A 16,792-nucleotide genomic window follows, 5' to 3' on the forward strand; every position below is an offset into this window, starting at 1 on the left:
CTCCTTTTGAAAGGGTTCCTCCTAAGGTAGAGAGCAAAGGTTCTAGTTTATTTTTTATTAATTGTTTTCTTACATCATTGTGGTCCTCAAAGCTCTCCAGCCATCTTAGCACCTGTGTACCATTACCATCTGTCCTTGTGCTCGTCCCTCCCATCTTGCCGCCTTTACTGTCCCCTTTAAGGTTCTATTTTAACAGTCAATGCCCACGTGATAGATCATAGCGGCCCAGCTGAGGCCATAGAAAGTTCATTTAACAATGGTAATTTGACAATATCACCCATACGCAATAAAACTGTAGAAAACTGGCTTCAACACCTCCTTAAGCAATATCTTGAATAGCAGGTTCAAGTTTATATGGGCTCATCTTGTGGTGAGGTTTATGGGCTCTTCCTAGGAGACCAGCCATTAGTGGTTCACTCCACTTGTGTCTGGGCTCCAGAACAAGCAGCCTTCTCTGCAGGCCACCTCGGCTCTAACATCAGGACAAGCAGATGTCTTATCCTCTATGGTACCCTGACAATTTTAATTCTCCTTCCCCCCCTAGGATCTGTCTCATCTTTGCAATCCTTTATTCAGTCACTCAACAAATGTTTAGTGAGCATCTAGTGGGTGATGGGCCCTCTTTTAGGTATCAAGTATGCAATAGTAAATGCAACAGACCAAAGTCCCTGTCTCACTGGAGCTTTTTCTCCTCCCTTTAGTCATATGTCCGTCTCAGGGAGGATGAGGAAGCAAATATGCTGGCTCTCCTCCAGGTTAGGAAATGCACCTGTCCTTGGCCACAGGTGAGGTTAATGAATTCAGAAGACTTCAGAGATTGGTCCATATCTCAATTTTTAGCATCCTTTTTCTGAGTTAATGACAGTGCCTATTGCTTGCCAGAATAGGTCTGAAACCTGCACAAGGCCCCTCCAGATGGACAAGGTCCACTACCTGATCAGGTTGGGCAATTCTGAGGGTGAGTTTCTTGGAAGGCATCATCCACTGAATAGGAAGAGAGGAAGGGGTTGAGACAGAATAAGTGTGCGTGGCCAGCTTCCAGGCTCTCCTCTGCTCTGTCCATGTGAAGTAATGAAAACAAAGGGCAAAATATCCCAGGGAGCCTCATTTCCACACACTCTGCTCCCTGGAGGGCTGAAGGTTACCTAGCACTGTTGGGAATCTAATCCAGAGAGAGCACAGTCAGCACAGCTGCTGGAGGCTGTGCCCTCTTTCTCCTTTATGAGCTGTCTGAAGCAGCTTCCCTATAGCGAGGTCTCTACCTGCCTCTTGCCATTAGCTGCCATTAATTTAAAGGGCTAAAGTATTTTACAAAATTTTGCATATATGAGTTTTTATGAGTTGGCGCCGCTGTCTCAGGAGTCTGTTCTGAAAAGTAGCCAGTCATAACAAGGAAAAAAGTTGTGGTGACTGAAGCCAGTGCCCTGGCAACTAGAACCCTCTGACAAACGTGGATGTGCTTAACTTTCTATAAAGTTGCTTAATTCATTTTATTGCGTTATGAGAATAAGAGTTTTATATTGAAATACTTTGTGACACTATTTCTTCCGTGTCCCCTGCTGCGCAAGTGAGGCAGTGGACTGCAGGAATTGAAAGGATTAGACAGTTCTTTTCCATCACAGCTGGTACATATTCAAAATGCAAACCCGCCTGGGTATTTCCAAGGAGAATATTCTTTTCATGATGAGGCTGGAGTAATCTATTCTTTAGTAGAAATGACCTCTGTTTTTATGGGCAGATAACTGAGCAGTTTCATATGATTTGATGTATTCTTTGGGATCAGAAAAATCTGTCATAGATCTTTTCTGAAGATTAGGGCAATAAGCAACCTAAGGTTCTCTGATCTTCAAAGGCAACTATAAATAAAGACTACAAGGTCGCTGAAAAAAAATTAGCACAAGCAGCAAAAAGGCAGGCTATGCTCATCTAAGTCACTTGATGTTTTACAAAATTGAAGAGTACTTTAAAATATGAATTTTCTTTTTAAAAAGTAATCCAAAGGAGGCTTAAGTTTAACTTAAACTGAATTCAAGGAAGTATCAGTTACTTTTAGGAAACAAGACAGAAAATCATTACTTTACTTTTAATCTTAGAGAACAAGACCTGTTTTGCTTATGTCAGCATTTTTTGATAACAGCAGTTGCCATTTATTGAGTACCTACTAAGTACCTGACATTGTCTTATGTGCTTTTCCCACAACATGATACAATTAGCAAGAATGCATGCCCTGGAATTAGACTGTCTGGATTGAAGTGCTGACCTTTTGTTATTTACAGGAATTTGAGAAAATTGCTGGACATCTCTGTGCCTGTTTGTACAATTCAAAAACAGGGATGATAACACTACTACCATAAAAGGCGATATTAACAATTATTTTCTTATTTAAGGCATGTAGATAACAAAGCCCACTTTCCCCCCACTTTAATAGGTGGGAATAATATGAGGTACAAAAGATTAGATTACCTCACCAAGGTCAAGCACAGCTCTATTAAACTCTTAAGACTTATACTTTTAAGAGCTAGAGTACTTCCTATCACCAAATATGCTAGGGAACTTCAAATTCTTTTTGGACATGGGCAATTAACAAATAAGTTATTTATGCCTGGAATTCGCAGTATTTCCCTACAAAGAACCACTGGTTGCCATCACAGTTGTCAAGTTCATTTCTGGTGGACTCATAAGGGATAAGATTCCATGCTACAAGCATTTCCTGTCCATGTTCTCAGTCATGGAAAGAAATTAGAAAATAGTTATGTGCATTTTAAAACCTGTTGTTTAATGAAATAACAGCATGCTCAGAGTACCTCTTTATAAATACCAATGACTATAGCTATTTCCACCCTTTCCTTTTGGGTGGGGCAAATGGTTCATATGTCTGTAAGAGATAGATACAACTAATTCTGTAATTTCATGCATGCTCTACTGTTGGGTTTTGCAATTAAGAAACTGAGCTTATGCAGGCAAAATTAAATGTGTTCATTGGGCTGTTTTATTCAGAGCCAGAATTGTATTTTTTACTAGTTGGTATAACACTAGGCATGCTGTCAAAACACAGAGCACAATAAATAATAACCACAGTACAAATGCTAGGGACCTGTTTATAGAGACTGCCTTGATAGATGGATCTCGTTTGTTACCCTCTATTATTCAACTCCAGTGGAAATTACAATTTTCTCATCTAAAGATATTTATTTAACTTCACTTAAAATTTTCTTCTTCTCCATTTAATTATTTGTATATATTTATCAAATTTGTTTTTCTTTTTTAAAATATAATATCCCTTTGATGAGGAGTTAGAGATTTAGTTTTGCCAGGCTGCATGCCAAGTTGAAAAGCCAGTCATCAGTTTTCTTCCCAATAAAAGATGATGCTTAGAATGGTAGACTAAAATTCCCAGTCTCACTTCACAGTTTTGATGAGATTCTCAAATGTTACTAAAGGGAACAGCATATACAATGGAAAGCGATAATTTATGTTAGCAACAAAACTATGAAACCGTTTATGTGGTAATAGCCAATCCAGGAGGAAAAGGAAGTTGTAAATCAAAACAAAAAGATTATTTTTTTAAAATAATATAATAGTTTATTTTTACATCAATTTGTGCCTTTTTCCATTTCAGTTGTAACCCCTGTGGGCTTCCCATCCCAAATCACCTGTGTGCCATCACCATAGTCCAGTGCATTTCCTACCCCCCAAGTTTTGATCCCATACTCCACTCCACCCACGTAAAATGTTTCTGGTATATAGTTTCTCATTATTATTATTTTCTCCCCTGGTCCTTTATATTCCTGCTATGAGTAAACTATCTGGTATTTTTCCTTATCTTTCTGGCTTATTTCATTAAGCATGATCCCTTCCAGCTCCATCCATGTTGCTGCAAAAGGCATGTGTTTATCTCTTTTGATTGCTAAAGTAATACTCCATTGTGTATATATACCACATCTTTTTAATCCAGTCATCTACTTTTGGGCATTTGGGTTGATTCCCAATAAACAGAGTAGGGGGTGCAGGTGTCTTACAAAAAGATAATTTAAGGGCATGTTTCCATAGAGTGTGACCCTTATCAGAAAATGTCAAGGGATAAAGAAAGAGTTCAGATACTCAAATGCATGTATTTGAGGAGTGCATGTACTTGAGGAGTTTGAGAGCCATTTGAAAAAAGAATGCAAAAGAAATTCACACAGTTGCCTGCTTCTCTTAAAATGTTTGGGAAAAGATTGACAAAGCCCTTGAAGAATTTGCTGAAAATAATGGGTCCTCTGCTTATAAAAGTACATGAGCACAAAATTTTCATAATTTCAGAAGATACTCATCAAAACCTATCCATGGACTGAGGGGTACAAATCAAGACCACATGAGTCTCAAGGTCATGCTTTATATATTCCAGGGTACAGAATGCTGGCCAAGTTAAATCAACAGACAACTGCAATCAAACTGCTACCAATACTGACCACTTTCTATAGCTCTTACAGATCCGTAAGCATTTTCTCAGATAAGAGTTATTTGATATGCTAGCCTAAAAGTAGATATCTAAGTAGCCAGCTAGACAGATTATTAGGTAAGAAAAAAAGGTGATGTTGAATACCTATTCTGTGCTGTGTTGCTTACCAATGTCTGATAGTCTACTAGAATTAGATTTTGTATAAATAAAAATGTTCCCTTATGAAACATAAATACCCTTGGTTGGTGAACACTTAAGCACTCAGCTGTTAATACCTTACAATGAATATTTATTAGATTTTTTTGCAAGGAGAAACAAAATACATTTTGAAGGCAATAAGATAGACAATTACATCAACAGTTCTCTTAAGTTTTATCTGACAACTCTGGGGAAGTATAGGAGGTCGTCCTTTTGCCAATTATATAAATAGAGAGAGAGAGAAAGAGAGAGAGAGAGAGAGAGAGAGAGAGCTATCTCTCTCTATATATATGTCTTAATTTTCTTCATATACTTCAACCAAAACAACATATTGCAACAGATTGGATGCAGAAGCAGATATGAGAATCCAGCTGTCTTCTATTAAGTCATACATTAAGGAGATTCACGAGGCTGGAAACAATACCATACTTCTCATTACATTTTTTTTTGCTTGTTTTGGAAAAAACAACTTGCAATGCCTTTTTTATTTAAAATAAATTTACAAATATTTAACATTTTTGTTTTATTTCTGTATGCTAAGTATTAATAGATATGGTTCACCTAAACAAGTTTTTAGGAGGCCACACTAAATTTTAGCTTTTTGGAAAGGGCCAGAAAGTTAGTTGGAGAATTTGGCACTTCTAAGAAGACAGGTGGGAAGGGTGTGATTGCATCAGTCAAGGGACATTGATGATGGATCACATTCAGTGTCTTGTCTATGGAGGAGGGCAAATGCATCAGTCTCTTCATTTTGCTGTGGCCTGCCCTAAACACAGTCATCATGGAGCACAATTTACAAAAAGAGATCTCAAGAAGCAAACAAGTGGAGTCTAGACTCTTAAAACCAGGAAATACTATCGCAGAACTTTGTGTGTGTGTGTGTGTGTGTGTGTGTGTGTGTGTGAAGAACACTGAAACTGCGTCTTTTCATCCATTGAGAATGGAAAACATTTTTGGAATTTCGTGGGTTTTTTGACCAGATGATATAAGATTATTAACTATTGAATTTTACAATTTTTGTTAATACATTTTTATCTTTTGGTACCATTTCCTGGAAAAAATGTTAAAGGGGAAAAATTAGGTAGGGGGCAGACAGAAAACTAAAGATTCCGTCAAAAAAATGTCAAAGTTTAACAGGTATCTACTTCGCCCTAAGCTTTTGTGCAATGTGTTTGCTCTGGTATATATAGGGGGAAGAGTCTTGAATTTGGATGAGAACATTTCTTTCAATCTCTTTACTTGCAATGTCGCTTTAGGTAGTTTAACCTGAGTCTTATTTTCGTGTCTATAAAATGTGGTACTATATTTATCGCAGAAGCTTGTTGATTAAAAAGAGATAATCTGTATCAATAAGACAGTACAGTGCACTGTAGGTCTTCAGTAACTAGCCAAGAGAGTGCGTGTAAAGGCCAGTGACAGATCTAGTAAGGGAGATATGACAGACTCTAAAAAAACACAGTGCGGAAGGTCTGAAGTGTCAATGTCACAAGTGTATTTAGAAAGTGCTATTAAGATCTAGGCGGAGCAGGGAATCACACGAGTCGGGGGCGGGGCGGGGTGGGGTGGGGTGGTTTAGGAAAATTAGGGACTGCTAAGTGAATCCCCTTCCACTTCCCACCCCGCAAGGTCCGCCCCTGCCAAACACCCCGCCCAGTCCCAAGCCCACCCGCGCTCGTTGTCAAACAGCCTCGGGGCTCGCCCGCCACACCGGAAGAGCGCGGCACCCTAGCCCGCGGACTCACGCCGGCATCCAGGCGAGAGCGTCAGCCCCAGCGCCCCGCAGGCGTCCCCGAGAACGGAGCCCCTACTCTAACCCTCACCACCGCCGGCTCTGCGCCTATATTAAGCAGAGGCATGAAGGGGTAGGCTGAAGAACTTCCAAGTTCCCATCTCCCGATCGCTCAACCTTTCACCCCCCACCCCCGTGCCCGCAGCCACCTTCAGCCTCCCAAGTCGCCCCCACACCCGCTGCGGGGCAGCACGGAGACCTAGGGGTGCCGCGCCGCTCCGCAGCGGTCGGGTCTCCCCAGCCCGGGGGAACCCAGCGGCCGCGGCTCGCGCGCTCGCGCATCGATTGGCACAGCCTCGCTCCTCCGTCTCCGGTCGCCAGGAAACCAGCCGCGAGACTGGGAAAGCCCGTAGGAGCGCGGGGCGGGAACCATGGCAGGCGGGCCTGGGGATTGCCGAGCGCACTGATGAGCGCGGGTGCTAGCTCGCGCTCTGTCTGGCGGGAGGCGGCGCCCGCAAGCCAGTGCGACGCGAGCCCGGAGTCGCGCCTCCGTCGCCCCCTCGCCTCGCGCCCGCGCGCGTACTCCGCCACAGCTCCCGGAGGGCTGCCTGGCGCGGGGCTCTGGCACCACCCGGGGCGGAGCGGGAGCGCGGCTGAAGGAGGGCCGGAGGGAGGTGGGAACGCGCGCGGGCGGTGGCGACGGCGGCCCCTCCCCTCCCCCTCCCGCCGCCGCGGAGATCTCAGGGAGCAGCCGGGGGCTCGGCGGCGGCGGCGGCGTCTGGCCCCAGCTCCTCCTCCTCCTCCATCTCCTCCGCGCTCCCTCCATCTGCTGTGGTTATGGCCCGTCGCTGGAGCACAAAAGAGTCCCCGCGGTGGAGGTCTGCGTTGGTCTTGCTTTTTTTCGCCGGAGTGTATGGTAAGTGTCCGCGTCCCCGCGCCCCGCTGACCGAACAAAGCTGGGGCGACCCCGGGCCCCAAGGCCTCCAGGACTGGGGTGCCCGCGGAGGACCGGGGAGAGACTCCGGCCGCTGGCGGGACAAAGACCAAGGGGTGGATGCGGCGGAGGGGGTGTCCCCGCGCAGAGATGCTCTGGTCCGCTCGCCCACCCCCAGACCCAGGGTGTGGGAGAGGAGCTGGGCCGGGTCGGAGGGACCCGAGGGGGAGCCCAGGGGTGGCGAGCAGACTTCCCTGCCTGGACGGAGGGCTCCCGTCGCGAGGACTCCGAGCCCCTCGCACAATCCACACTCACAAAAGGTGTATGGATGGATGGGAAAGAGGGGGAGGTCGCCCCCGCCGCTTCCGGGACGGTCTGGCCGGTCCGACCCTCCCGGGGTCAAGAAGTTCTCACCCCGGCGAAATTCCCAAATGTACCCCACTTCCTGAGAAAGCTGCCGGCTGCTTTTCCCCCATTGCTGCACTCCGGGGGCCCCGAAGCTCTGTAGATCCCGGGCGTGCAGGGTCCTGTACCTTTCCCGGGAGCTCCGGGCGGGAGAAGGCCAGAAAAGAGTTTCCAGCCCCACCTCCGCGTCTCCCTTTTAGGACGGACTTTGTCTGCCCGACTCCTAGTGCGTTTGTCATTTCATCGTCATTGCCCGCTAATGTGGTCGCTCTTGCTTTATTCCATCTCTGGGTTGCATTGTGTCCATACTGTATTTCTTTGATGTTAAGAGGAGGCTGAAGTCTTTTTGTGAAGACTAAGCTTTGCACTGTGGTCAGAACAAGAGCTCAATGGAATTCATTGGATTGGACATTCATTGCTTGAGAGATTAGAGTTCCACTTCTGGCATCATCCTTCTTAGTTTTTTGTCAGTTAAGTACGTTGCAATAGGTCTTTCCAGGGAACACAGTTAATCTTTATTTTTGGTGGGGTGTTTTGATTGCTACAGAAGAAATAGCTAGTAGTTACTATTCTTTGGTAGTTTTTTCCTGCAAAAAGTGGAAGTCATTTACCACAAGCACTACTTCTACTGGAGTTCATTCAACATGTAATTCATGAACAAGTATTATCTCCTGCATAAACATTTACCTGTGGAGTTGAACTTGATGGTCATTTTGAAAACCTGAGAGGTTACACTAAATGAAGACTAGTTAAATTGACATTAACTGACAGCCAAGAAGTAGTTTTTTGGGTCTGATTCAGAATGCATTGCTTCCTGACCTGATTAAAACGGTCCGGTAGTTTTTGCTTGCTTTTTTGTTGGCTGAGAGGGGTGTGTTTGTGTGTAGGGGGACTGGGGTGGGGAGCTGGTTCAAATTTGATGTGGGAATTGCCAGTGATGTACTTGTGTGTGACCAGAAAACCTGGTGGGTGATTTTTGATTCTTAGTCGCTTCAAGAGGCTTGATCCCTACTTGCCTGGTGACTTGTGGGTTTAGGTCTACACCAGAGATCAATAAGCTATTTTGTTGTTTCTTCTAGCCTGAGGTGGGTGTAGTTCTGCTCTAGGTTTATTGTAATGCCCAGGAGAGAAGAAAGTGAGAGACATCCTTAATCTGGAGTTGTTAGGAACGTCCAGCTTTGTCTTCTGCTATAATCAAAACTAAATTTTAGTGATATCTGATCAGAATGGATGAATAAAAGAGTTCTCTTAACTCTTCTTTCATTAAGCCCATGTCATTTGTATTGAACTAAATGTCTTTTTGCCCTAGGGATAAGAGGCTCGTAGTTTGTCTTAGTGTATTTTTTTTATACTTGTACACAAAACAACAGTGTGGTGTCAGTTTATCAGCCATTTATGTTTTTGAAATTTGGGTTTAATGAAGAATTACTAGTAGTCAAAGACTGACACTCCATTTTTCCAAAAGTGTGGCATTCAATTATGAAACTAGCAAACGATTCTGCCAAAAGTTGATGTTTCAAACCACAGCAAGTTTCAAAGTGTAGAGAAAAGGAAGGTTGTGAGCCAGGCAAAATACTAAACATGATGACCGGACATTAAAGGAACCTTTTGTCCTGCAACTGGAGAAATTCACTTTATAGCTGCACTTTTTGTCTTCCTCTGTCTTTCCAATCACATGTGGATTTATTTACTTATTTTTTTAAGATTTATTTATTTATGCATACAGAACTGGGGTACAGGCCAGAGGTGCAGGAGCAATGAGAGGATTTACCAGAGACAGAGAGAGGAGCAGAACAGGAGATCGATGAGGTACACTGCTGAGGGGAGCAGTGGGTGGGACAGGAGAGGTCTGCCATGCCATGTGGGTCACCTCTAGGCAGGGATCGAACTTGCACGGAAGTGGCTGCCACTGGCTTTTGCAATGCTGTGCCCTAACCCGTTGGCCACCAAGGAGGGCCATATGTGGGTTTATATTAGAGAAAAGACTATAAAGATAGTGGGTTTGTTGAACCTGAATATGCATTAGTTGTAATGAACAGTAATTGCATCCTGAGAAATCCCACCCCCATGAACCTCTTAGATCAGGTGTTAGTTATAATTTACGAAACTTCCCTTACACATCAAAAGTGTTTTTTTAATGACTTAAAATAATTGGAAAACTTTGCTAAAACAACTAAGTGTTCAGAGTAACTCAGCATGGACCTAGTGAAGAAAAACAGGTTGATTGGCTAATAAGTAGGCAATTCTAATATTGGCAAAGCAACTTATCTATTAGCTGCCATGTTGAATGGTTCCAAGTTGTGCCTTGAATCTTTGAAACAACATAGACTTAAAAAAAAATTCTGGGCCCTCCCTGGTGGCGCAGCGGGTGAAAGTACAACACTGAGAAGCTAAAGCCACTTCCGCATGAGTTCGATTCCCGCCTGCCCCAGAGGTGACCACATGGCGTGGCAGACCTCTCCTGACCCGCCCACTGCTCCCCTCAGCAGTGTACTTCGTCGATCTGCCTGTTCTGCTCCCCACTCTGTCTCTGGTGAAGCCTCTCGCCGCCCCTGCACCTCTGACCTATATGTACCCCAGTCTATATGCATAAATAAATAAATCTTTAAAAAAAAATCTGCTTATTTTGGTGTTTAATCTTTTTACATGGCTATTTTTAGCTAACTATGTAATTGTAATCATATAGAGTGAATATTGTCCTTCGAAGTTACTTCACTGAACACCAGTTCTTTATTTGAAACTCAAAACTGTTATGGAATACAGTTAATGTTTTCTAGAAGTAGTTGATCAGTGACAATTATCTTTTAGGAACTATTGTGTTTTAACTCCATTGAATGGTGCTGAGAGTTAGGAGAAAGTAAAGGTAGACTACTTACACCTTTGGAAATATGAAGGGATAAGAACATTAAAGGGGGCATCTGTGAGCTTTGATGGGCATTGCTTTAGGCTTACCATAAGAGGAGAAGGCAACTCTTTGTAGCTCCGGTACAGGGATGCATGGGTTTTACAAATATACCCTAGGTTCCAAAACTGTCTCTTGGTCAGTAGAAACTTGCTCAGCTCTTAATTTAGTAATTGAAACAGTTCCATACTTATCCTTTCCCAAATCTGTTTGTGTCCTAGATCAATGTTTTTTTTTCTAACTTGTGTCATGCTCAAATCTACCTTTAAAATGCATTTTACATTGTTCTCACACTAAAGAACACAAGTCCTGCAGAACAAGAAATAATACCCTTACTACTTGGCCGTAGGCTCTTATGTTTTCTAGAATATCCTCCCTTCCCTCAATTTTATTTGCCTGTGTGGACTCATTAATTTTGAACCCATTAATAGATTGTAATCCTTAGTTGAGAAAACACAGCCCTAGATGAGACCTTAAAATGTAACTTAGAATGGTGTCATTTTTACAGTAGTTGTGGGTAGCTGCAAATGGTTAGTTTTGAGTTACTTGTTGCCAGTGCGTTTGGTAGCAATGAGAAGACTTGCCCACATACACTGACTGACCTGTTATAACTGGTTGATCTCCAGTCTGGTTGTCAGGTTATTAAAAAGTCTTTGCTGTACACAGCACTGTTCTAGATATTATGGTAATATAAAATATTAAATATTATTGTTATAGTCTTTTCCCCTAAATTTCAAGAACATTCAACATCATTTTATAAATTTACAGTTTAAGGATAAACTAGAAGTTCCAATTATAGAAAGATCATAGAAATAAATGGAACATGAGAAAAAAATCTAAACCAAATTCCAATTACGGCTACAAAAGTCAAGCTTGATTACATAAAATGTGTTGAATAAAACTGAATTAATTGCTTAACATAAACCCTACCAAGGATTTTGAATCTAAATTATATTCATATCCTAGGGAGAATATAAAGGTATGCAGCATGTTCCACAAAGATGTAGTTGGCTATTAGGCAGAAAGTATTAAATGACCACTTTCAGAGGGATTGCTGAGTGCCAGGAAGAGTATGGAGGAGATTTGAATTATGTATGCTAAATGATTTAGAGGATTCCTAGAAATAAAATCTCTGAAGAAAACATAAAAGTAATGTGAAACTGAAAAATGAGCAGCAGTAAAAGAAACTGTTTGAAAAATAAGACTTACATGATCAGAAAATTGAAGTTTGTCAGGAAATCTGACACCTTTTTTGTGTGTCTGATCTAAAGTATTTTCTGTTTTTTTTTTTAAATACATTTTATCAGTGACTACAGTTTCAAGAATTAAAGGTAAAAAGGAAGTAAATAAATTTAATATAGGTGAGATTTTTATAGGTAAGCAAATACAACATGTTCTTACTTAAGAATTTTAGACTGCGTATTGATCCTATTCATGCAGTAAGTCTGCATAGGTAAGTAAAGGTTGATCCAAACTTAGGAATTGACATTGAATTAATGAGCTCTAATTTCTAAGGTTAGAAATTTTGTTTCTTTTCTTTGCTTTTCAACTTTTTTTTTTAGGATGGGTTAGTAATAGATTATACTATTTATTCCCATTTTCTAAAGTATAGATTAGAACCTGAAAATAAAAATTACTAAGATATTCTAGTATACTAAATTATTAAATTAGTATGCTTAAATCATGCTAAATTTATACTGCTTAGTATAATAAATTACTTATATGAAATTACTAAAATACTTATACTAAATTACTTAAGTGTACTAAATTTATTAAAATACTAAGTTACTAATATATCTAACATCAGTCTTTTTTAGGTAGATATAACCAATGCATATGCTGATCTAGATATATATATATATATTTTTTTAATACTGAATTAACTTAGGGAATTCTCGCTGTCTAAACTATGTGTGGAAAGAAACTACCCTTTGTTAAATTAAGTTTACATTTATTAATTTTCATACACTATGTTCGATCTTTATTTTATTGCCTGTTGATTTTTAGTGTGTCTCAAATCCTATTTCCTAGAAAAGCAAATTAAAGCTCACTTCTGACTTGTCTAAAGTCAAACTATCAGAAAGAAGTAGAGCTGGGATTGAAATCTCACCCTGTTTGTCTGTTCACTCATTTATTCTTTTAACAAATAATGGTTGAACATTTGTATATTCCTGACACTGTGTGAGGTACCACAACCTGACTGGCATAGTTTCTGCCCTTAGGGAGCTTACCAGTCTAGTGAATAAGTTGTAATAAATGCTCTAAAAGAAACAAAGGACAAATAGTAAATAACAGTCATTAAAGGAAGGCTTCTTTATTGAGAGGATCGTTCTAATACCTTGCACGTGGAAACAAGTGAAAGACCCAGAATTGAGATATTGTTATAAAGCAGGAGAATTAATAGATGAGAGTTGAAAGGTTCTGGGCAAAAATAGAGGAGTATGGATTGTACTTTTGAATGGGAAAAGAAAGTTACTTCTTTTGTCATTGGAGGGAAAGAGAAAATATTGGTGCAAGTGTACATAAGTCTATAGGTTTGGAGGTGGGAAAATGGAGATTTCTTAAAAGTAATATGAATTGAGATCATCAGATGAGTTTGAAGAGGAGGGATGAGAGGTTAAAGGTGTTTTATCTTTCCTGTTTTCTCTTTCAGTAGAACAGACTAGACCCTTAGGAAGTAAAGTTCCTGTTATTTAATTTAGAAAAGAAAGGGTAGTAACATTCACTACAAGGATGCAAGGAGAGATGATTGTACAACTCCTAACAGGAAGGGGTGAGGATTTAAGTTACAAGGTTTAAGAATTCTGTGGAGAATTCACTTCTAAGGAATACCAATTTTGCCAGTGAAAAAAGAACAACACAGCTGTATATAGTGTTTTAAAAATATTCCAAGTGAGAAGCAAAGGACAGAAAAATGTTAGATTTCAAGAACTCTTTTGCCGAAGTTGAATTTTTTATGCTAAATGATTGATTAAAGTTTGCTTTATATTTTACAGAAGTCAAGACTGCATGGTACATTAGGTAATTTCAGAATTTTTTTTATAAAACAGTGACTTTCCCCTCTGGGTTGTATAGTTTATTTACAGAGGATATAACTTTAGAAAGTCTCAAACTTCAAATTAATGAAGCTGACCGAACAGTTTTCTAGTTTTCTCTTAAATATTTGATAACTCTCTGCCCTGCTACTATCAGTTTGGTGAAGAAATGAAATTGCCTCATACTCATGTCCTTACCATTGAATGAGAGTGACTTGATAACCTACTTTTGATTCACTTACATTTCAGTTTTTGAGATATGGGAAATGGTATTAGCCTTATTTAGTATTGAGCTTAAATGTAGCCCAGTAGAATGTTTAGTGGTTAGAATTTACCTTTCAAATATCAGGAGTAGCTTTTCATTGTCTGTTAAAGCATTATTTAGGGTTTAGGTTAGTAAATTGAAAGAAAATATTAATCTTTGTGTCTTGTATTTTCTGAAATAGAATTCAACTGCTAAAGTCATTATGGCCTGTTCTAGTGATTCTAAAGCCTTTTGCAGAAAGTTAGAATACAAGACCCCTTTCTCAAAAGAAATACCTTGCTTAAATCCTCAAAATAACCCTATGAGGTGGGGATTATTGTTCAAAAAAAAAAAACTGAGTCTTTGAGAGATGACTTAGCCTGAGATTCACTTCTTTGCATGCTGTTCTTTACTTATACAGGCCCATCTTTTTTTATTTTCATTATTTTAACAGTCCCCAACCAGTCTTGACTCTAGTCTTACTCAGTTTCAATCATATCACACATAACAGCAGCCAGAGTGACTACTTTAAAGTGCAGATGTGGTTTATAACTTTCTTGCTTAAAATCTACAGTAGTTCCCTATTTTTAAATATAAATACTACTCTCCAGACCCTTCATGATCTGGCTAGTTCGGGCTAGTTTGTACCTTTCTTACCTCCTGTTATTCCTCTCCTCCCCGTGTTCCTGCACCCTGGCCTCTTGCCCTTTGCAATCACTGAACTGTCTGCCTGGATCTAGTTTTCTCCATCCACCTCTTCATTAGACTGATTTTCTCTGTCCTTTAGCTTAAATGTAGATGTAGCCCCTCTGGGAAGTCTTTCCTGGTTCCCGAAAATTAGGTGCCCTCCTCACGAGCATCTCAGACTGTCAATATATTCAATACTGATATCAGCCTAGTTTACTTCTCTCTGTTTTTCCTGGAGTAGCACTGTTCAATAGATGTATAATGTAAGCTTCACTTGTGAGTGGTATATATAGCCTAAAATAGAACTGCCACATTAAAAAGGAGAAAGCAAAGGTGTTCATATTTAAATTTAAACTAATGTATCTAAAGTATTTTGACATGTAATAAATAGCAAGTAATTATTAATGGCATTCTGCATTGTTTTTTCTTAAGAAGTCTGCAAAATACATTGTAAATTTTATACTTATAAACCATCTCAGTACAACTAAGCACATTTCAAATGCTTAATAGCCACTTTGGAAACAATCACTGTCTATTCAAACTGCGTGTAAACATACCCTGTGATCTAGCAGTTCTGCTCCTAGCTGTAAACTCAGCAGAGGTGAGAACATAACATGCCTCAAAACACATGTACAAGAATACTCATAACATCTGTATTTAGAGGATGGAGGATTCCATATGTCCACCAGCAATAGGATGGATGAATATGTTATAGTAGCATAAGGAAATACTGTACTGTACTGTACTGTACTATACAAGGAAGTTCTCAATTTGGGGGCTCTCAGGGCTTCACAATTATTGAGAAATCCCAAGAACCTTTTATATGCGGAATACACAGTTTTAAAATAATATTAAAAATTAGAATTGAGAAATGGGTTTTTAAAAAAGATTTATATTTGCATACAAGAGCTGGGGTGTAGGCCAGAGGGGAGGGGGTTAAGAAGATTCACCAGAGATAGAGTGGAGAGAAGAAAGGCAGGTCTTCTAAAATACACTGCTGCAGGGATCAACTGGCAAGACAGGAGAGGTTAAGGGATCAAACGTGCTGCAGGGGCTGCAGATAGTTTCATGTGCTACATCTTAATCCCTTGCGCTACCAGGGTGGCCCCTAGCTTGAGAAAGTGTTAAAATACTTATTAAATATAGCTTATTTAAAATGACACTAAAAAAATTACATGTTACCGTAAGAGGCATATGATACATTAAATAAAAATAGTAAATGACAATTTTCCAAAGCAAAAAGAACTTAATGAAAAGTGTAGCATTGCTTTACATTTTATAAATCAAATGTCTAGCTAAGAGAAGACAGTTGATTTCTCATGGCCTCTGCAGTCAGTCTGTTGTGACATGTTTTGGTTGAAGTATAGAAAGAAAACCTGGCCTCACATAGATAGGTACTTATAAAAGGAAAAGTATTTTTTTTTTTTAAAGATTTATTTATTTGTACATACAGAACTGGGGTACAGGCCAGAGGCTCAGGGGCGGTGAGAGGCTTCACCAGAGACAGAGTGGGGAGCAGAACAGGCAGATTGACGAAGTCCACTGCTGAGGGGAGCAGCGGGCGGGTCAGGAGAGGTCTGCTGCGCCATGTGGTCACCTCCGGGGCAGGTGGGGATCGAACTCATGCGGAAGCGGTTTAAGCTTCTTAGTGCTGTGCTTTAATCCGCGCCACCAGGGAGGGCCAGGAAAAGTATTTTAATAGTTTTTACATAAATGTCAGTTGTCTTTGATGCTACACTAGAATTCAGCCAGTAGTAGTATTTTGAACTATAGTTTAGTGCCACATTGAATGTGAAACCATATTAATGAATTGTTTGTAGTATGTTAAGCTCTCACAGAATCTTGAGGATTCCCAGGAGTTCACTGACCACAAGATAATGAAAAATAACAGCAAAACCAAAATAAGCCTCACTCTACTGCTATAGGTAGCATGGGTGAGTTTCACATGTTAATAAAAAAAAAAAAAGACACAGAATTATAGATACTGTATGGTTTTAATCTAAGGACTTAGAATGTAGGAGAGAGAGTTGGGGGAAGAGGAGAATAGTGATAGAGATAGGCTGCCCATGGTCGTCTATTTCTTAATGTAAGTTGTAGTTTATACAGATTGTATTTTTTGGTAGTAACTCCTGAATCTTTATACTTCAAATGTATGCAATTGTGTTGTATTTCAAGTTATAGTTTATTAAGTAGTACAGTATTTTATAAAATAGAGCA

General features: G+C 40.3%; 1 protein-coding gene across 2 annotated transcripts in view; it reads left to right on the forward strand.

Annotated features, from left to right (window-relative positions):
- Nucleotides 1-6,909: 6,909 nt before the first annotated feature.
- The window catches only part of LRP12 (low density lipoprotein receptor-related protein 12), a 56,853-nt gene continuing 46,970 nt past the window's right edge, over nt 6,910-16,792 (forward strand). For both annotated transcript variants that reach the window (XM_004679665.2, XM_004679666.2), the window contains exon 1: nt 6,910-7,284. In XM_004679665.2, coding sequence (XP_004679722.1) covers nt 7,206-7,284 — 79 coding nt within the window. In that variant the 5' untranslated portion in view covers nt 6,910-7,205. The remainder of the gene's footprint in view (nt 7,285-16,792) is intronic.

This window comes from Condylura cristata, unplaced genomic scaffold, assembly GCF_000260355.1.
Source record: "Condylura cristata isolate star-nosed mole 26May11 unplaced genomic scaffold, ConCri1.0 scaffold00009, whole genome shotgun sequence".
NCBI lineage: Eukaryota > Metazoa > Chordata > Mammalia > Eulipotyphla > Talpidae > Condylura > Condylura cristata.